General features: G+C 35.3%; 1 protein-coding gene across 5 annotated transcripts in view; it reads right to left on the bottom strand.

Annotated features, from left to right (window-relative positions):
- The window catches only part of IQCM (IQ motif containing M), a 417125-nt gene that overhangs the window by 201972 nt on the left and 192713 nt on the right, over positions 1-22440 (bottom strand). For all 5 annotated transcript variants that reach the window (XM_070257817.1, XM_070257806.1, XM_070257801.1 and 2 more), the window contains one exon: positions 19041-19099. In XM_070257817.1, the coding sequence (XP_070113918.1) occupies positions 19041-19099 (59 nt within the window). The remainder of the gene's footprint in view (positions 1-19040; positions 19100-22440) is intronic.

Raw genomic sequence — 22440 nt, 5'->3', positions numbered from 1 at the left:
TATTTCAATTTCTAAATTTCAATTAGTTATTTCAAAAAGCTGTAGTTAATATGAGTGATTGGAACTATATTAAGTAAAATAATAATGAAGAAATGCAACATGTTCACAAAATGACAGATGTGTTTTGTCTGTTTTTTTATCAACTGAAAAAGGAAGGAATTTTATCTTAAGCCCTAGACATATGGATTTTGATCAATAGTACATCTATAAATAACTGGAATGTTAAAAATAAAGTAAAGGGAAATTTGAGGTTGAAAAATAATTTATAGAAGGCTTGATGGAAAGTGAATTGTATTTACAAATAATGGGTTTGAAAAGAAGCTATGAAATTTACCAAATTTTGACAAAGTTAGGTCAATTTTGATGAGCTTAATCATAAAACAGAAAAACGCTTGTGAATCCTTGACTATAAAATGTTACATAGGTGGGATACAAAAGAGTAAGCTTAGAATTTGATTTACTTTCTGTTACATTGACAAACTGATTTTTTAATACAGTCTGCTCTTAATTTGACACAGGAAATATCATTCAGTGCCTTCAATATAGTTTGCCTAGAAAACAAAAGTTCCTTATATCAAAAAACATTCCTTTTGTCATGATTATGAATCTGTTTTTCTTCTTTGTGATATACTTCTTGCAAAGTCTCGTATTTCTAATATGCTACTTGTGGCTGTGTTACTTTCTTTTTACTCTAAAAGCACCAATGACTTTTGCTCATATTTTCCCTCCTCTGACAATTCTTTCTAATATTGTTTTTCCCAAATTCAAGGCCCAAATTTAAAAACAAACTGTTATGATGTCTTTTTAACCTACTTTTGGGTGTCCCAGATGACTACAGGATCATACTAAAGACTCTCTTCTTCACTATATAAGAGGGATGTCAGAAATGGTAAGGTATGTTTGGCATAATTGTTATATAGATGAGTTACAGATGGCTATTGTATATTGGCCCCTATGTTGCTTACTTCTTACATTGGGTCAGGACCATTAGCTCAAAAGCCTGCTTACTCCAAACTTAAAATTTTTAGACACCCAACTGCTTTAAATATGTCCCAAATAAGCACATTTTTAGCCATTTAGAGCTTGCCTGCTTTGCGTATGCTATGAAACTGCCACCAACATCTGCTTGCCACAGATAAGACACACTCTGGGACCATGAAAGACTCCAAGCCACTGCTGCCTTCCAGAGCTCTCTGACCCAGAGAGTCCTCATCTTGCTGCTGAGAGGCATCAGCTAGACATGTAAGCCCTCTCTCTGACTCTGACTCCTCTCTCCTCTAGAGTTCCCTTATTCTCCTCTCCTTCTGATTGGTGGCTCTATGTCATTATCTCTGGAAGGTCTTCTGCTGTGAGGGACATCCCCTCGCATGCAAAGCTGTCCATGTGATGTCCAAATAAAGCTTGTTATATGCTATTGCCACCTTGTGGCCATGTCTTTTCCTTGATGAGCCCCAGGTTCCTTGAACTCACTGCAATGGTCCATAGTTTTATTTAACTCAGCACTATATTGAGGGCTGTCCTATTTATCAAAGTCCAAAATATGAAAAGAGGTGACTAATCAAAGAAAAGTTCTGCCTCTTTAAATTAAATATGTAACAACTAAAACATTAACATAAATGTATTAGAAGCACTTTGTGGTAAATTGGTTGCATTGATGGCCAATTAATGCCTCAGTATATCCTTATCTTTGCAATGTGATTTTATAGCTCCACCACCCATGAAGAAGTAGAGCCTAATTACCCACCTATGACTCTGGGCTGGCCTTGTGACTTGCTTTGGCCAGTAGAATCCAATGGAAGTGATGCTGTGCCAGTTCTTAACTTCTGCCCCAAGAGGCCTCACACAGTTCCATTCTCTTGGAACCCCACATCTACATGAGAATAAGCCAACAAGCCTCTAAAGAATGAGATCACATGGAGAAGAAACATGCTGTATGCAACTTGAGCAAGTTGGACCCATCAGGTGATGTCAGCTGAATCTGGACCAAATCATCAGAACTGCCTCATGAGAAATAACAGTTGCTGTTTTAAGCCACTAAATTTGGGGATGTTATTGTAGCAGTAGATAACTGACACACGTACTTATGTTTATACCCAAGGCTGACACAATTAACTGTTAAATTGGTTTTTTAAAAGATTTTATTTCAGAGGTAAATTATCTCTGCCAAGTAGTGACAATTATGAAAAAGACTTTATGGGATAAATTTTTTTAAAACTTGAGGTTTGTCAATGTCCTCACTGTGAATAATATGTTCCTATTTCAAGGTGATCAATGACTAAATCCTTATAGAGAGGAATAGAGGACTCCATTCCTCTCTACTCTAATATTGTTGATTGTTATACTAAATATATACTAATTATGCTATTCAGTCATATCTTCAACAGGTGGCTTCTGCCTTTCTCTCACACTTACCTAAAACCCCCGATACAAATTAGAGGTCATACATTATGTCTTCTGAAATAAACATAAAAAGAATGGTAGCCTTATGAAGACGCATTTTCTTAATAGTTTATAGGAAAAGGAAAAGACTTCTGACTACAGGCGTCTCAATTTAAACTCATATCGTAACCATGGACCTGCTGCAACTCTTTTTACCCAGAAACAGACAATTTCATGTCTGCTTAACCCAAGATCAGCAGAACAAGACTTAATTATCCAGGGTTGAATAAACAGATTATATTATGATTAACATTTATTTTTTAATTGAAATTTAAGAAAACTCCCTTTCTTTCTTTGTGAAGATCTACTTATAAATTTCAATTTGTTTGGCTTTACTTGTACAAACCATAATGAAATATCCTTTAGATGGTATGTACATGGTTCCAACTAACCCCTCAGAACTTGAGGGGAAAAATCCTAATTAAAATTTTAACATAGATCTTAAGTTAATACATCATCAGAAATAATTCTATAGAGATTGAGAACAAATTAATTTATCTCCAAAAAAAGTAGCACAATAGTTAAATATACACAAAATGTCTTTATTGAGTTCATTATGCATTAATTTATAACATTTTAATAAGAATTGATACTTTTTTCTACCATCTTGTAATTAAAAATCTAGTTTGTATCCATTTTCAATGATAAAGATATCACCTTTAAAAGCAGTCATTTAACTAGATGAGATGGATCCTATTAAGGAAAATGGATTCACTTATTATGTAAAAATGAAGACCATTGAATCCAAGAGAAACAGCCTGGTATCTCCCCTATTGCTTAAGTAATTACCACCTGATAGAATGTCACTTCCTGATAAACAAGAAATATTGGAAAAATTGAGGATATTAAAAAGAGAAAGAGGATGTTTAGACCATTATATATAATGTAGATCAAACCTGGAAAAGGAAAATAAAATGATTCTAACTCCTAATCTCAATAGAAGAACTTATAAGAGCAATACAAATATCTCTACCACATAAAATCATTGTAGGAGCATATGACATTAGGGGATTTATTAATCTTCTAGCCAGAAGGTACTGATGCCTTAGTATCATGATTCTAGTTTTGTTAATCATATAATATGGACATCTTTATGTTTTAATCAACATCTCTTATTCTATTTATGTTAATGAAACTGCCCAATAAAACACCAAGTTAATGTTATTGAATCAAAAGTTGCTCAACAAACTTATTTAGTCAAAACTGTGCCTTATGGGTGCAACTTGACCACAAGGGAGGGCCGAGAAAGCAAACTGACGGCTCATCTTCCCTCCATCATAAGTAAGTGTACACAATCCCACAGACAGGAGAAGAAAGGCACCCATGATAAACAAATACAAGCAATTCTCTCTAGCACTAATCTCCAAAAGAATTAAAATCTAAAAACAAGCTATATGCATAAAGATACCCATCATAGTTTCATTTATGATGGGAGAAACTCAGAAACAAATATCAAAGTAAATTGCGTTATATATAATAACTAAATCCATTAATAACAGCAGCAGTAATAGCAATCTTTTATTAGGCATTTACTTCCAACCATTTTCTCCTTCAATCCTCAAAATAATTTTATTGGAGGAATGATACTATTCTCATTTTATAAACTGATGCTGAGGGAAATTAGGTGACTTCCCAAGATTATGACGGTATGACTAGTACTCTCAGAATTCAAGGCCCTTTTGATCATGTGTGTGATAAAATCAGAAGAGGACAAAATTATGTCATGACTTCAGAAAGGCTGGCGTGGGCAATCCCCCACCCTCAATGGTTAGAATGACTTGGGTGTCTGGCCTTAGGTTTTTGTTCCTTTGTTTGTTTCAGTGGTACTGAAAAGATACAGCCATACCATGTATGCTGACTTACAGAAATGTTCGACTTCATGCAGGGTACAAGAATGAGTTGTAAGTAGATGAGACTTGAGAAATGTATTGTGCCTATCAAATATATGGAGGCCAAGTGACCTCCTCTGAATTAGAGAATCAGTGGGAACTATCCTTTGCTTACCCCTCCAAATGTAATTTTTAAATTTATCTCCCTTCACAATATCATAACACGTTTCTGATATGGAGAGAATTATCATTTTTACAGATTCTTAGCCACTATGGAATCTCTATAAAACTCTTTTAGAACATTTTTATAAACATAAAAATCAGTCATTAGAGGATAGATATAAAACCAGTTTTCACCATAGAAGAGAACACCCCCTTTCTCCTTAAGCCACTTCCTACTAAAGTCACTCTAAGTTGAGAGGCAGACCAGGGCTGAATAGCTAAAACTGACTTTTTCACTTGAAGTCTGACAAATCTACGATCAAGGCATCAAATCAAATAGTTTTCAGGGAGAGAAGAAATCATTAAGCAAGATCACTTGTGAGAAAAGATACAATAAGTTAATTAGTAAGTTAATCATGTCTGAACATGAGACATTGAGCTTGGTAAACATCTGAACAGGGAATTTCCTTTCAACTGTTACTGCTTATATAATAATATATATTAAACACTAAATCAGTTTTAGAGTTTGGTTCAGATATTGCTACTAATTAGTTTTGGCTGATATTGAAGTATTTTGTATGCTCCATTTATAAAAGCACTGTTTGCCCATCTGTTCATAGGTTGAAAGTGATTAAAGGATACTTATTTTGGCTGTTGTAAAAGCCAAATACTTTTTAAGCTGCAAATATGCGACAAAACCAGTTCAGGTTGCCAAGTTCAGAGATGTATTAAAAGAGATTTGTGATGCCTTCCTCGCACCATTCCTCTTCCAACCTGCATTATCGAAAAGTAAATATCACCACTTTCCTGATTAGACAAGCATGCCTGTTTTGTCCAAATGCTTTGCAATTTAGTTATAATTTACACAATTTACTCTGATTTGGATGCTTTGCTACCAAGCTGTGTTGAGGGCTTTCGTTTCCTGTGCGTGCAGCCTTGAAGTAGAAACACGTGATGCTCTCGTGCTTTGAATGCCGGATTTGAAAGCAACTTGGGTAACAAATGAAACAAGTTTGTGGCCAAATTTAATCCCTTATAGGAGGTCTGCTCAGTTTGAAAACAATGTATTAAATTCAGCATGGGGGGAACCTAGATTTTAAGAGGGAAGTAATACATTTTAAGGAAATTCGTACTTTTGTTTCAATATTATTTTAGTACTTATTTGCAAATCTTCTCAAGGGTTTAGGACTTCATCCTAGCAAAATCTTTTCACTTCAAAAATCAGAGCAGGATTCCTGAGACTTTTTAAAATAAGATGCAATCCTCCTGAAATGGAAGATAATACACTAAAATTCAGGTAAAATTTTTAAATAGTTTAAATATCTGAATGAGACGTGTTTTATTCTGTCCTTTCTACAGCCCTTTTGTATCCGGATCATTCCTCACAATGCCACCCTGCCCTTACCCCAAAAAACCAAGGGCCATGCTATTTTTGGCTGCTCCCAGTTCCACAGCAACCTCTTTAACTAGATCCTATTAAAGGGTGGAAGCTGATATTCTATTTAAAGCCTCTAAGAGAACTTGCCTTAAATAGTTCACTACCTAACGTGCTCTAACTAGTACCTACCCAGAAATGCAAATGATATAACGGGCTGGGAGGATTTCGTCTCCCTGCCCACACACCTGATTTTCCTCTGAAGAAATTCTCCCAGCCCGCTATGTCAAGTCTACGGAAAGACGGGTTTTGTTATTGCTATTGCTGCTACTGCTACTGCTGCTAGGCTTCAATTTTCCACTAGTTCTTCCTCAAAACGACGTCGAGATTTTTAAATTCCAAATTCAGTTCAAAAAACACAATTATTCTTTCCCTCACATATAAACATTTTGGAGGAGCACAATCTATTATGACTTAAACTAAAATGATCATTTCACATAATAGAAAAGCAAAAGCAAAAAGACAATGCTGTTTTTGTTCAAATTTGATTGAGTTTGACTTTATGGTCAAGGTAATCTATGATGCACTGTCAGGGAATTCTCTTTAATACAAACATTTAAAACTCCTTTTTATTGTATCTACATGTTTTATCTGTAGTACACTGAAAAAAATTACCCTTGAAGGTGCCTGAAATGACTAGGGTGTTTATGCCAAAAGAGTAATGGGAGCTGATTTTTCTGTGGCACAGTGACCAGAGTTGCCAATTTTTCATGAGCTTATCAATGGAAGGGGGAATATAATGAGTTGAATATACAGTAATTTCCTCCTAATACAGTAATTTATTCCTCTTGAGGTAGCCCTTTGCTCCCAACCCAAACTTTAGTCAATCACAGATAAGAGCCGGCTCTACCCACTGCCATCTGTCTCTCTCATCTCTGCTCAAAAAGGGCAGACAATGAAGACTGGTGCCTCTTCACAGATTTCTTGTCCCTAGAATAGGGATTTAGATAATGAAATAAATTCTCACAACAATTAAGACAATTCTAAAAAGAAATATCTGACATTATATTCAATATTTTATTCCCAACCACATATAGGTTTTACGGACTATCATTTCCGGGTATCAGGGAGATCTTCTAGCAGGCACACACAGAGTGATGCTCAGACAACAGTAGGTCAAAATCTATCAGAAAAATAGGGAATGAGGCCAGTCTTCAGAGAAACCTGCAGTACATAGAGATGGGATTTTGTGGCCTCTTCTCCCCTTGCTTCTGCCTCCCTACTCTCCCTTTTTATGAGTTCCTCCATGAAAACGTAATGGAAAAGCTGATTTTCCCTGCTTGAGATGTTCATTCATCCTCATTTTACTTATGGGCAGAATTACTGTGGTTACAGAGGAGAACTTCATGTGTATTCTTCCTCCTATTATTCTGCCTGCTGCTCCTCGGACATTTTCCCTCAGATTCTAAGCAAGAATCACACCTACACAGGGTCTTCCTCTTGAACGAGGCCCAGCCATTCTTTTTCTCAGTTAATGATTTCACAAAGTCAGATTTTTCCTTACTCGCTGCTGCATCCTTCAGCAGACATTGGTGGGATCACATCCAACCCATGCATATGAGTGAGGAAGTAGACTCAAGACTTCTCTAGTATCCCAGCCATCTCGATGTCAGAGAAGAAAGCAGAAATCCCTAATTCAGCCTGTAGCCTAAGCTAATATGTTCTAGTTCAGTTTTACTGGAGAGCCCAGGTATCAATACCTGGTTACTTTGTGTCCTCTTCGGCCCCCCTAACAGTAGAGTGTTTTTTCCATCCAACCAGGCAATATTGGGAAACCAGATACTGCTGACATGCTGGTCTTTGATGACTCTGACCGATGCTGGACTCTGGACATGTTCAGAGCTCTAGGCTACCAATGGTAGATCACCCAACCCTGCTTCTGCTTGGATGTACAACTCTCTTGAACAGAACTCCTATCCGAAAGCATAAGTAGGAGAATGAAAACTCTGTAATTAGCAACTAAGAAGAGTTACAAAATTCTTGACAATAGTTATAATCAAGGGAGTAATAGTTCCTGAAGATGCAGAGTAAACAGACATTTAAAAAAGTTGTAAGCCAGGAAATCTAGAGAAAATGAAGAATCAGGACACAAGACACACCAAGCACCATAAGATGATTTCAGAGAAAAGAAATGATAATTGAAGAAATTATCTGACCTAGACTTAACTACCTTTATTCTCCTCTCATACCAGTGAAAAACAATCCTGAGGAAGGCAGGCCTGGAAGACTGAAGGTGTGGCTAAATATTAACACTTGACTTGGAAGTAAGTGTTTGAGTTTAGATATGGTAGCATTTCCAAGGAGATGCAGTTCTCTGCTACTTCCCCAGATTTTTTCCAAGATTTCTTCCAATCACAAGATTATGGCACTAGGGTACCATGAAGGTGATTTACCATAGGTCACTCTATTGTTTAGATAACCCTGTCAGAAAGCAACTAAGCCATCCTAGGAATTGACAGAGCCAGGCCCATGGAGTGGATACTGGACATAGTCAAATATATCCTTTAATTGCTACTCAAAGTGTGGTCTGAGGACCAGGAGCATAAGCATCACCTAGGGTTTATTGGAAATGCAATATCTCAGGCTGTATTGATTCTGCTTTGCTGAAGAAGAATGACCATCAGAATAAAAAGGGTAGAACAAATACTGATAGGAGAGAATTGAAATTCAAACCAAGGTAAGATCTCATAAAAAACGTTGAAGATGAAATTTGTTTAAATTTTCTGGGCTCAGGCAAAAAATTTTCCAGATTCTTCTGTTGATCTGCTATCTTTGAGAAACTGGAGAACAAATGTGATGTGAGAATTCCGGAGAATAGCAAACGCCTTCATTTTCGAAAAAGCAAAGAATATAAATATTGCAAAGTATGGGCCAGTAAGTTTAATGTCAGATTCTATCAGTTAGCAATCAGATGGTATGTGAGGAATTAAAGAAAGTAGCAGTGGTGTCAAGAGCCATAATGTGTACAAAAAGAATGCCATGCCTTCCTGAATTCATTTCCTCTATTTTAATTTAATTTTTTATTATTATTGTTTTGTTTTACCAGATTATCATACCAATAAATGATTTATGATATTTCTGAACTTCAGGAAGGCAATTTTCAAGGTTCTCATAAAATCTCTGTAAACAAGGTAGAGAAATATAGGCTGGGTGGTCTTGGGTGATTAGGTGGATAGTGTCATTATTAGCTGAGATGGGGAATACAGGAGAGAAGACTTGGGAGGGGAATACACAATTACTTCAGTTTTGAGAGATGAATATGGAATATTCCAATGAAGATACCCAGGAAGCAGCAGAAAATTTGAGATAGAAGCTATAAATGACTGGAAAGGGAAGAAAATTCATTAGAAGGCAGAGAAAAGACCCAACACTTAATTCATGCATTGAACAAACATTTATTCATTCATTCATTCACTCAGTATAAGACGCTTTTCTACCACTGAGGATACACTTGTAAATAAAACACAGCAAATTCCCTGTCCTCATTGCACTTATAGTCTCACAGGAGAGACAGTAATCACAGTAAACAAGTTAATTACAGAATTTTCTAAAGCAATGTGTGTTATGGCAAAAAAAAAAGGCAGGGTAAGGCAGTTGGGGACTGTTAACAGAGGTGGAAGATGCAATTTTAAAGAGTGTCATGGTAGGTGTGGGATTATTGAAAAGGTAACATGTGACCTAATTATCTGAGGTAAATGTGACAAGGAGCTAAATCCAATGTTGAAGTGAGATAGCTTTACTTGTAAAGCTCTGCAATTGGTTAATATATATGATTGTACAAATAATTCATCTCAGACCCATGAGGAGGGTTAGGTACCTTTCCTCTATCATTGCAGTTACCATACTCCTTTATAATTATCTCTGGATCTATCTCCCCTCTATGCTCTGAGTTCCCTGAGAGCAACTACCTTTCTTTATATGCTGGACAATATATAATAGATGAAGGGAAGAAAAAAGGGGCAGAGAAAGAAAAGAAAGGAGGGACAAAGGAGAACAGAATGGGGACACAAGAATATCTGAGAAGGTCTCAGGATTTGCTGGTTTGCACTTCAGTCATAGGACCACTCCACAATTTGTCTGAGGCTGGTCATGTGATCCAACCTGGAAGGTCAGCCAGAATATTTTTCTGGATTTGTGTGTGTGCGTATGTGTGTGTGTGTGTAATAAGGGACCTTTCCTTTTGGTAAGAGCAAGAAGTAAGTCAATTAGAAATAGCTGGAAGCCAGTCATTTTCCTTACCACATGGAGAAAAAAGTCTGTAATAAGAGGTATTAAAACCAAGCAGGGGCAAGCAGAGATTAAAAAATGAATGAAAGGAGAGCACATCCTGAAGACATTACCTGAGTCTGTCAAATCACTTGAGCGTGAGATATTAAACAGATACAAAGCACACATGTCCACCATACTCTACACCCTTGCAATCTCTACTTGCTCCATGTGAGAAAACAGGTATAAGTACTGTTTTACTTAAGCTAATTTGAATTACCATTCTAATGAAGATGCTGTAAAACATTATATATAAAATTAGTTGAAATAAGCTGAGGAGCGTAATCTAAAAAGAGAAAATTGGTAGCTAGAGTGGCTTCAAGAAAACAGAATCAGGATCCATGCGTACCAGCTCAAGGGAGATGGGTGTTGAGCTTCAAACAGAGAATTGTCGGAAAATCAGCAGTTCTTAGAATTAAATGAGATGCCACTAGAAAAGACTCATCATGAATTCCTGGAGTTTTTGAGTAGAGGCTATGTGGTACCCTATCACAGAGGAGATTCACCCTTTGGATAGAGGGTTTCAGTAAAAGATCTCTGAGGTTCCTTAAACTCTGAGAGTCTGTAATTCTCCAAAGGCAGAACACACAGTGGATGTGTCACTAGGGAAATATCAGCCACCAAAAATTTATTATCAAAAATGCTTAAGCTAGACCCTGACCCAGAAAACCTGTTCACAGAAGATATCTAACAAGAAACAAGCTAACGTTCCATTAATAGGTAAAAACATTTCAAAAGAGACCAAAGGAAAGTTATTAAGTGGTAAATTCTAAAAACGTTTTGAGATAAAATAAGAGGACTTGATCCCTTTCAGGAAAAAATGACGAAGAACAAATATAGTAATTTTAGAGATATAAAGGAAACATTCAAGTATCTACCTAAATCTCCAGACTCTGAAATGTGAATTTCATACTTAGATATGCCAGTAAATGTATTATATTCTATTATGTCAAAAAAGAGAAAATTTAGAATTGATAGTGCAATTTTGCCTTTCAGCAACATATTATATGTCACTACCAGTATGACACTAAATAGGAGGGGGGAAGTAGTTATTCCTCATCTATATATTTATATGAACTATCTGGATGCTTGGGATCCTAAATAATAAATAAGGAAAAGAGAAAGAGAAACTTAAGTGTTCTAAAATGGTGCAGTTTTGAGGCCAGCCCTGTGGCACAGTGGTTAAGTTCACGCACTCCACTTCAGCAGCCCACAGTTCACTGGTTCGGATCCTGGTTGCGGACCTAGCACTGCTCATCAAGCCATGCTGAGGCGGTGTCCCACACAGCACAACCAGAAGGACCTATAACTAGAATATACAACTATGTACTCAGGCACTTTGGGGAGAAGAAGAAAAAATAAACAAAGGTTGGCAAAAGATGTTAGCTCAGGTGCCAATCTAGGAAAAATCAAATAAAATAAAAGGGTACAGTTTACTTCATGGATGTTATATTGAAATGATAATATTTTTATCATCCAGAATTGAAACAAATTAAATACCAAAAAGGTGAAAGGCTGATGACCAACCTCTGAACTTACTACAACTATAAATTTAATATTATCACTTGACAATAGAATGTTTTTCTTCTACAAATTAAAGACCCATCAATTGTTCTATTCTATCCTTGGAAATCAGTCATTTTAAAAAACAATTATATGCTTTAGAAATTCAACAAAAGAAAAATTTATCGCTCAAGTCATACTAATCTGCAAGGGATTAACAGCTCACTGCAGAAAAACATCAAAAAAAGTAAGTGTCTTATTCATGGAATGCATTAGTTATCTGAAAGAAAAAGGAGATATTTGTAATATAGTTAGAGGCACTAAAGAAATTCAAGTGGACCTCAAGGAAGACTGTTTATATATAAAGAAAATCTTTCACAGAAAATTAAAGTACAATGTCATTGTAACAGCACAATGGATGAACAGTCAATATAGCTCCTGGCTCACAGTTTTCACTTAGATATTCAGAATGAACTCTGTGTGTGCTAATGTATTATTTCCCTTTACCTAATAATACAAACTGCTTCTGATATTTTATATTAAAGATACTACATAAAAATAAGACAAAAATGGGTTAGGCAAAAAGAAGTTAATGGAGAGATTTAAAAAGATAATACTAAGAAAGGACAAGACCCCATACTTCACTGCAAAGTATCATTCAATCTTTACCTTTATCAAATATATATACTATAATTCAAGCACAAATTCCATTTTTTAAAACTAAAAATTAAGAGCTACATCTATTTGGCTTTAATTTTTTCTGGCTTAGAAATTTTACACTGGGTATTTTACTTTCAAAATCAATAAAACTCATGGGGGCTGGCCCCGTGGCCGAGTGGTTAAGTTCGCGCGCTCAGCTGCAGGCGGCCCAGTGTTTCGTTAGTTCGAATCCTGGGCGCGGACATGGCACTGCTCATCGGATCACGCTGAGGCAGCGTCCCACATGCCACAACTAGAAGAACCCACAACGAAGAATACACAACTATGTACCGGGGGGCTTTGGGGAGAAAAAGGAAAAAATAAAATCTTTAAAAAAAAAACAAATCAATAAAACTCAGAAAAAATGTTCCTTTGGCAATTCTAACTGAACTGAGATTGCTTGGCTTTCTTTGACATGCTTAACATAACCTTCCTTTCTCTTAAAGAAGGTTTTAGGCTTTCTCAATCATATTTTAATCTTACAGATTTCTAACAATCTTCCAAAACTTGTGGAGTTCTAACAATTTCAAAATTTATCATTTGAATTGAAATATTTAGGAAGTAGAAACCATCCATAAATCAAAAAATTTTGTTTTATAAATGCTCATCTATGATAATTATATTCTATAAATGTTAGGCAAGGGAGAGGATGAAATGAATATTTATCATAGAATTAGGAAATCAAGGCAATAAGATTATCTCTCACTCATAAAATAAACAGATATGTATTTAAGAACTCAAAAGTAAAATCAAGTAGCCACTGTGTGGAATTTGCAACCTAGTAAATTCCTCCTAAATGTGTTGGACTTGAGCATTATAGCTCTTTGTTTAATAATTTTGCTAATGAAAAGTCTTAGGTACATATGTCCACATATTTGTACAAGCAAATGGACCTAGGCACTACTATACCATCTTTTCTTCTCCTTCTAAACTTTGAGATCTTCACAATTGAGAAAATAGGAAGATGAACAACAACAAAAAAAAATAGAGATGTGAAAACTTGCCTTTTAGGCTTATGATCATTGAAGATTAGGACAGAAATAATCATGACTCTGCCTTATCCACCACTATTTATCCATATAAGGCAACAGATTCCATTCCCCACCAAGAACAGAAGTGGGTGCTCAAATTTGCAGTAATTCCAAATCAAGAGCAACAGCAGCATTTTTAGTTTGCTTCACTTCCCATCCCCACCTTTTAACAGCCAAGTGACTGCCTCCTTAAAAAATACGACTGAGTGGGTGCATAAAACAGTCCTATTTGCCAACTGTAGAGGGTTCCCACAAAGCTTGTGAGTATGTGTAAATGATTTCCATCATCTTCTTTTCTATAACTAAGAAGAGAGGGAAAAAAACAAACTCTCTTGTATTTACTGTAGACTGGCGATGGAAATATATGTGTAACATATTTTTACCTTGAAATGCAAAATTACTTTAGAAATTGGCCAGTACCTTACTGAAGTTGACTGATGACTGATGGAAAGTTGTAATATACTCTGCCTCGTGCAGACTCTAAGTAAACCTCTAGCTGAAAATATACGGGAAATTCCTCTCTAACAAGAAAAATCCTTTAGGCCAGACTTTAAAGAGTCTCAACATCTGGATTCTAAAGTTTCAAGGAATTTCTATGATAGAAATGGTGCAGGGTTCCAAACAAACAAGAAAATCTTAGTATTGTTTCATGTAGATGTTTTCAATGAAATGTATCTGCATGTGATATATATACAGCTTTATATTATTCACTACATTGCTTTATTTTCACATTGTTTCACTTTTTTTTTAATCTCTCTTTCTCCAGGATTCTATTCTAGTAACACTTTTTTATCACTAGAGCCACTCTTAGATTTGCTAATTCATTAAATTTCAGTCTACTTCTCTTAAGCAATCATTAGAAAGGCTGTAACATTTAAGATACAAGTGGCAAAAGTAGCACGATTGAGTACGAATTCTGTCAATTGAGGGTTTGATTCTAGAATAGTTCTGTTTTGGTTTTTTTTCACTTCTGCGAAGTCACCTTGAAGTCACTTAATCTTTTTGAATCTCAGTTTTCTCAACTAGAAATAAAAGGACTGAATCAAATGATCTCTAAACTTCCCTTTAGCCATCATTCTCTAAAATATTTAAGATATCACTGCAGAAATTAGCTAGAGATCCCTGCAAAACTTTGCCACAGTTCTCTATGCCAGCAACAGATGGAAGACTGTACAGGAAAATGTTTAGAATTCAGATCAGCTGGCTGGCTCCAGGAAAATAACTATAATAAACACTCATCTTTCAGACTGTACAATTTTTATCGTTGAAAGGGCTAGACTAAATTTTAATATACTAACACCTATAAGGAAAAAGACTTTCCAATCAAACCAACCAGGTGAAGAATATTTACAGGAAAAAGACTTACACAAGAAGATAAGTTGCTTTTAACAGCATCAAATACTTTGGAAAATAATTTACATGTGACTTACGATTTTTTTTCCTTTAAAGCAAGTCTTTCCGTGGGAAGGTTTTTTTTGATAACAAATTCAATTTATTTAATAGACATGCATTACTCACATTTTCTATTTATTTTTATATCAGTTTTGGTATGTTGTCTTTTTTCAAAGGATTTGCCTACTGCATCTTAGTTGTTGAATGTCGTTGAGATAAAGTTATTCATGGTTTGTTCAAATCTGCTACATTATTCTTTATACTTTGTACTAATTTTCCTATCAATTACTAAAAGCATGTAAAAAATTTCCAGCAATAATTATGAAATTGTCCATTTTATTCTTTAATCCTGTCAACTTTTGTTTTATTTGCCTTGAAGCTCTCTTGCTAAAGCATACACATTTAGGATTATTATCTGATTCTGATTAATTGGTCCTCTTACTATTATGAAGTGTCCTCTCTATCTCTGGAAATAGTCCTTGAAGTCTACTTTGACGTTAACATCGCCACTCTAGCCCTCTTCTGCTAGCCTTTTTTGTTTGTTTTCTCTTTCTATCCTTTTACTTCCAATTAATGTCTCTTTATATTCATCTCTTATAGACAGCATACAGTTGGTTCTTGGTTTTTTTATCCAGCCTGACAAGCTCTTACTTTTAATTGTAATGTTTATTCTGTATATTTAATATAAATGTTGGTACAGTTGGGTTTAAGTCTACTGTTTTCCTATTTGTTCTTTATTTACTCCATATGATCTCATTTTCCTGTCTTCTTTTGGGTTAACCTAATAGTTTTTGTTATTCCATTTTAGTTTTTCTATTACCTTGTAGGTTTACCTTTTTGCATTACTTAGTATTCTGGGAATCACAATATGCATTCTTACAGTATCACATACTACTTAGAATTAATACTACTACAAATAAAACGAAGGAAACTTGCAAGAGTATAACTCCACTTCTTTTGCTATTATTGTCACAGATATTCGCATCTACTTAACTTATAAGTACCATGAAAATGTTATGACTTTGCCTTAAGTGGTCAGTTTTAAAGAAATTAGAAAAAAATTTATTCTTTTAAATTGATCATTATGTATTTTCTATTTTCAATGTTCTTTACTTCTTCTTGTAGATTCAAATTTCCATAAGGTGTCATTTCCATTCAGTACGAAGAGCTTCTTTCGACAGTTGTCAAATTAAGATAAGCTGGCAATAAATTCTCATTTCTTTAATTTAGCTGAAATTGTCCTTTTTCACCCTCAATGTCATGGGATAGTTTCACTGGATATAGAATTATCAGTTGATAATTCTTTTTCTTTCAGCACTCTAAATATATAATTTCATTGCCTTCTGGCCTCCATAATTTCTGATAACAAGACATCCATCATTCTTAGAATTGTAACCCTCTATACAACATGTGTTTTTCCCCTCTAGTTATTTCCAAGGTTTTTCCTTTGCCTTCAATTCTAACTTGTCAACTATGATGTGACTACCTGTGGTTTTTCTTGTATTTATCCTGCTTAGAATGTGATGATCTTCTTGGACACGTAAAGATGGTTTTTAATAAATTTGGGAAAAATTCAGCCATTATTTCTTCAGTTACTTTTTCTCCCTGATTTGATTTCTCTTCTGAGACTTCAATTTACATATCGTAGGCCACTTGATATTAACTTACAGGTCACTCAGCTCTGCTCATTTTTTTTCTTGATTATTGCTTTCTTTTCTTCAGATTAGTCTCTATTGATCTACAAGTTTACTGACCTTTTCTAATGCCTACTCCAATATATTGTTCAACCCATCCAATAAAATTTTTATATCAGATATTGCATTTCTCAGTTTTAGAATTTTCATTTGATTATTTTTTATAGTTTATATTTCTGCACTGAGATCTTCTCTTATTGAGAACATCTTTTTCTTTAAGTTCTTGAACATTTATAATAGCTGCTTTAAAGCCTCCATTAATTCCAACATCTGGGATATCTTTTCTTTTGATATAAGTTGGATTTGCTGTTTCTTAACATGTCTAACATTTTATTTACTGTATAATAAACATTATACATTGTAGAGGCTCTGGATTGTGTTACTGTCCTTGAAGGAATGTTGATTTTTTTAAATTCTAAGTTGCAGCTAAATTACTGGTTTATCATCTTGAACTGGCCAAGGCTTGGTTTTATGCTTTTGTTAAGGGGAATCAGTTTATTTTGTCCTTAGTACTAAGGTGAATCCCTTAGTCCTGGGACATAGTCTCCATTCTTTGGGTTACCCTTCTAAGATTTCCATGGAAAGACTGAGGTGTTTACTAAGTCCCTGTCACTTAGCAGGACTTAAGCCCAAATTTCTGTCTCCCTCCATGGTGAACAGCAACTGAAAACTCTGCCTAGGCTCTAAGTTCCATAAATCTTGTTCACTCTGTCCTTAGCACCTGAAAGACAAGTGCTTAATGTTTGTCATTAAATGAATCAAGTAGGAGAGACTGAAAGAAAATTTTCTCAGTAGGACAAGATAAAAATCTATTCTCCTTTTTCTCTAGAAATTGTTCATTTATTCAACTATATTTTCTGAGTATCTATTACATTCCAGGGATTATGCCAGGAGCTATAAACAGAAGTGTAAACAGAATCAACAATTCCTGCCCTCACAGAGCTTGCAATTTTAGTCAGGGAATTGTTCTGGCACAATTTAGCTTGTAGCATATGGCAATGACTCTGCAATGAAAAGATCTAGGTTTGGAGGCTGGCCTGGTGGTGTAGCAGTTAAGTTCGCACACTCCACTTTGGCAGCCTGGGGTTCATGGGTTCAGATGCAGGGCGTGGACCTACACACCGCTCATCAAGCCATGCTGTGGCAGTGTCCCATACACAAAATGGAGGAAGACTGGCACAGGTGTTAGCTCAGGGACAATCTTCTTCACCAAAGAAAGAAAGAAAGAAAAGACCTAGGTTTGAATCCACTCTATCACCAACCAGTGGGATGACCCTAAGTGAGATATTCAACCTAAGTTTTCTCATCAGTAAAATGATGATAATAAAAATACTTATATCATTATGTTGTTATGGGAATTAAATGAAAGTATCTGATACAAAGTCAAGTACAAAATAAGCACATGCTATTACTAAATTTATTATGAGATTAGCTCTCAGATAATATCCAATCTTGGATATCGGCCTAAGATTCACCACAAAGTGCAATTCCACAATATTCGAACCTTAGAATTTTGAAATTCAGATTTTTTGTAATTTTAGGAAATTAATATAGCACATATGATGCATTATGTAACATTCAAGCAGGGTCAGGAGCAGTGTCCTATCATCAAACACATTAATAGTAATTAGCTAATATAATTAATGTTAATATGTATGCAAAACAAATGTTCATATAAAATGGGAAAGTAAAGACTATGAATAATCATAATCACTTATCACTTCAGGTCAGATTTGACACTAAGAGTTTTGGCACCACTTTAGGGCATCAACTTTCAGTTTCTGGAGCTTTCTGAATCTTGGAATTGTGAATGAGGGATTACGGACCTTGAGAAACTGAGAGGAGGAATGAAGAAGGAGGTCAGGTAAGAAAAGGTATCCTGAATAATACATTTAAATAAACCTGTATTTACTGGGGGGGGTTAGATTTCCAAACCAGTTGCTTCTGTCAAACTTAAACCTCCAAAGTTTATCTTTTCACTATTTTTATCTACACGGCCTAGCACAGTGCTTTGCACCTAGTCAGTACTAAAATATTATTTGGTGAATTAATGAATGAATGTATTCCCAATGAACAGGAAAACAGTGTGAAACCTGTCCTTTTCAAAAACCTCACTGTTAACTTTTCACTATCCCTTTTTTCTATCTCACTCTCCAATCTATCTCACAAAATCAACAGTTTTTCACAAAAGTTTGTCCACAGATTTGGTACATAAAATAGCAAAGCAATCTTAAGAATCCCGCCTAGAGTCATTAAAAGGCAGGCCCTACCACAGCGAATTGTAGTGCACAGTTTCTAATAAACAAACAGCTGAAACATGCAGTATTGTTTACACTGCTTTTCCTAGCTACTACAAAGTAAACTTCAGCCACATCTACTGAATGATCATTAATATACTCAAAAGAATATATATTTTTTCTTCTTGTTTTCATCAAATTACATGGAAACACTAAAAAGGATACATTAAAAACCTGAGCTTTCAACAACCTACACTCATTTAAACCTGGATATTTATGTCAGTAATTGCATTGATAAAACCAAAACCAAGCACATTAATTTATACTTTTCTTTTATCATATAAAAGACTGACCCGGGTTGTGGCTTTGGTTCTGGCTTGACAGGTGATTGTTCTTTTTTCAAAAGGGATTTCTAGAATAAGAGAAAGAAGAGTTGATATTGGTAGAAAAACAACTTCATCGTCTGTAAAATTTTAATTCCATTGACAACCTGCTAAATGATCAAAGGGCAAAAGAACCATTTTATTATTATAAATATTATAAACCTAAACACTGCTATAAATTTGTAAGTATACTCAAAGGAGTATGATCGCTGAACCTCCTCCAGCATCTTTTGGCACCAGAAATACAATTCCTATTAATCACTTCAGTGAGCAAACATCCATACAAATTTATTACAGATGAGAATTTATTTATTTACTTACTTATTTGTCCTCTGTCCTATAAAACAGATTTAAATCAGCTTACAAAAAATACAGTGCATATGAAAAAGGAAAATGAATAAGAAAATCAGGCTAAAGGGAAAATTTGAGTGGAAAAATGTCAAGTGGGCCAGCCCGGTGGCACAGTGGTTAGGTGCACACGTTCCACTTTGGCGGCCTGGGGTTCACCGGTTCGGATCCCGGGTGTGGACATGACACCACTCATCAAGCCATGCTGTGGCAGGCATCCCACATATAAAGTAAAGGAAGATGGGCACGGACATTAGCTCAGGGCCAGTCTTCCTCAGCAAAGGGAGGAGGATTGGCAGCAGTTAGCTCGAGGCTGATCTTCCTCGAAAAAAAAAAAAAGAAAGAAAAATTTCAAGTATTTTCTGATATTGCTTGATGTGTGACAGAGATTTGGCTCTTAAATTCCTAGCTATCAGTGTTATGGACTGAATTGTGTTTCCCCAAAATTCACACGTTAAAGCCCTAATCCCCAGTGTGACTGTATTTGGAGAGAAGGCATTTCAGGAAGTAATTAAGGTTAAACAAGGTCATAAGAGTGAGGCCCTGATCCAATAAGACTGGTGGCCTTGGAAGAAGAAGAGACACCAGGGCACGCATGCACAGAGAAAAGGCCATGTGAGCACACAGCAAGAAGCGGCCATCTATAAGCCAAAGACAGGAGAAACCAACTCTGTTGGCACCTTGATCTTGGACTTACAGCCTCCGGAGCTGTGAGAAAACAGATTTCTATTTGTGCAAGTCACCCAGTCTGTAGTATTTTGTTATGGAGGGTCTGGAAAACTAATATACAAAGTAACAAAGAGAACTCAGTATTTCTAACTTTCATAATGTCTATAAGAGAAGCAAACATTTTCTGTAAAAAATTGCTTCCACGAGTCCTTCAGAAGAAGCCTGGTACAATGTAGTGAGCAGCTTCAACAGCATCTCTTCAACAATTACACCAGACTGTTTAACATGAACTTTCCTTACACAGTTCTTGAATACTGGTCAATGGTAGAAAGCACAACTTGGGAAGATAATTCTACAAGACCTCAGAATAACTGGCCCATTGCCTCTCTGGTCACTTGGCAAGATCCAAAGTTTAAATTGATACCTAGAGACATGAGCAAACCATATATCAATAACCAAGACACTCTGTCACTGACTTCTCGTAGGGTCTGAAGGAGAAGACAATATCAACAATCCAAAATCTATTAACCTTTTACTCATTTACCAAGATTACCTCCAATTCTTCTTATTTGAGATTATCTCTTCAAAAGCTACTTTGTACAAAATAATTGTCATGGCAGATTACAAACTAGATATGCAATCCATCAATGTCTCTAAGTATTAGTTGAAGGAAAATGCTCATTTTAGTCTTGCTTTTTAAGTTTCAAATACGTATTTAACAACTATTTGACAACTGAAGCCAAAGAAGTTTGTTATATAAAATCCCAGGACATATAAAAGATCAACGTAAAGATGAAATGTGAAAAAAGCTGTGTTTGTACTGCAAAAATATACAGTATTAAGACAGAGTAATCCCTTTAAATATTGTAAACAAATCACAAATCTCTCCTTTAGAGTTAAACTTCATTCTGTCTTATACTGCTGTGTCAGATGCAGCTATAATATATACATGTAACTTGTAACATATACAAGTTAACATATACTTGTATATGTCAATTTGTATTTCATGCCATTCATTTCTTAAGATCAAAGATTAACTTTTCTTCTACAGTTACATTAGAATGCGACAATAACCTTGAGAATTACTTATCATCTCTCAAGTATTTGCTACTTTTAGAATTCCCTGTTCACGTTTTCTTTGTCAAAGTAAACAATCATTCTCAAGGATAATACTGTACTTTTAAAAATTTATGTGCAACATGTAGGTGATAATAAAACATGAAGCAGAACCTATATATTAAATGTGGCTCTCACAATGTTCCATGACACATATTCATGGCTACAAAAATTAATTTTTAACCCATGTATTCCATGGTTTTCCACAAAACAATGTGCTTGGAGTGGAACACACCATCCTTATATGATACTACTGTTTACATTTGCCAGTTTAATTTTTTTTTAACTGGTTCCTTCTTGCCAGACTAACTGAATTGGCATGTTGTCCATGATGAAGGATGTCAAATGTGAAGGCCGCTAAGTTAACAGTCTCAGACAAACATTCTTGAGGATTTTCCTTACTAAGATGTTCTCTGATTAGTTCCAGGTACTCTCTGGCAACTTTATTGCATTCACAACCTCCCTTTGTGACTCTTTCTTCCTAGCTAACATAATTAGAACCTGGGCTTTTTTGGTTTCCTTTTTTGCATAGTCAATAGCAGTCCTTTTTTTTTTAGGAGTCCCGTTTTATTTTGCCAATGTCTTAGTTTTCTACATACTTATCTATTCAAATCTCAAGTCCACTCTGTCTTGATGTTTCAACTCCATTCTCTCTCAAAATCTTTCTTTCCTTTTTCCACAGCTGCCACCCGCTTCTTTCAACTTCTTGAAGCTCCTAGTCTCTCCATGACAAGGCATTTGGAGTGACACATTCTAAATACTTGGCTGAAGATGTACATCATTTATTAAATGTTTGTGTCAAATTTTTTAACAACCTGTGTGGATTTATTCCAAACCACTCTCAGACACCTTTCCCCCACGTATTTTCTCAAACCCCAGTTAACTGGTACCAAACTTACTTCCAATAATTTATACAATATTATTACATCTTAAGTTTCATTTTAGAAGCAGCTGTCTAACCCATCAATTCTCCTCTTCGTTCCAATCTTATCTGGAACTTTTTTTTTCCTTTTGACAATGCTGCTAATTTCTCTCAGTCTAATGATTAAATTCTTGCATTGATTAACCACAGATAAAATACAGAAGAAAGCCTTTCATTTTGCACCTTAATGTTAGACATATTTCTGTATTCTACTACTAGTGTGAAACTCTGGAATATGTTTGCTATAAAAAAGTAACCTGTAATTGTCATATTACACTCCCAATCTATAATTGACATAGTACCTTCAAACCTGAT

This window comes from Equus caballus, chromosome 2 (genome assembly GCF_041296265.1).
Source record: "Equus caballus isolate H_3958 breed thoroughbred chromosome 2, TB-T2T, whole genome shotgun sequence".
NCBI classification, from domain to species: Eukaryota; Metazoa; Chordata; class Mammalia; order Perissodactyla; family Equidae; genus Equus; species Equus caballus.
Note: the sequence above shows the minus strand (reverse complement) of the source record. Positions and strands in the feature narration are given on the sequence as shown.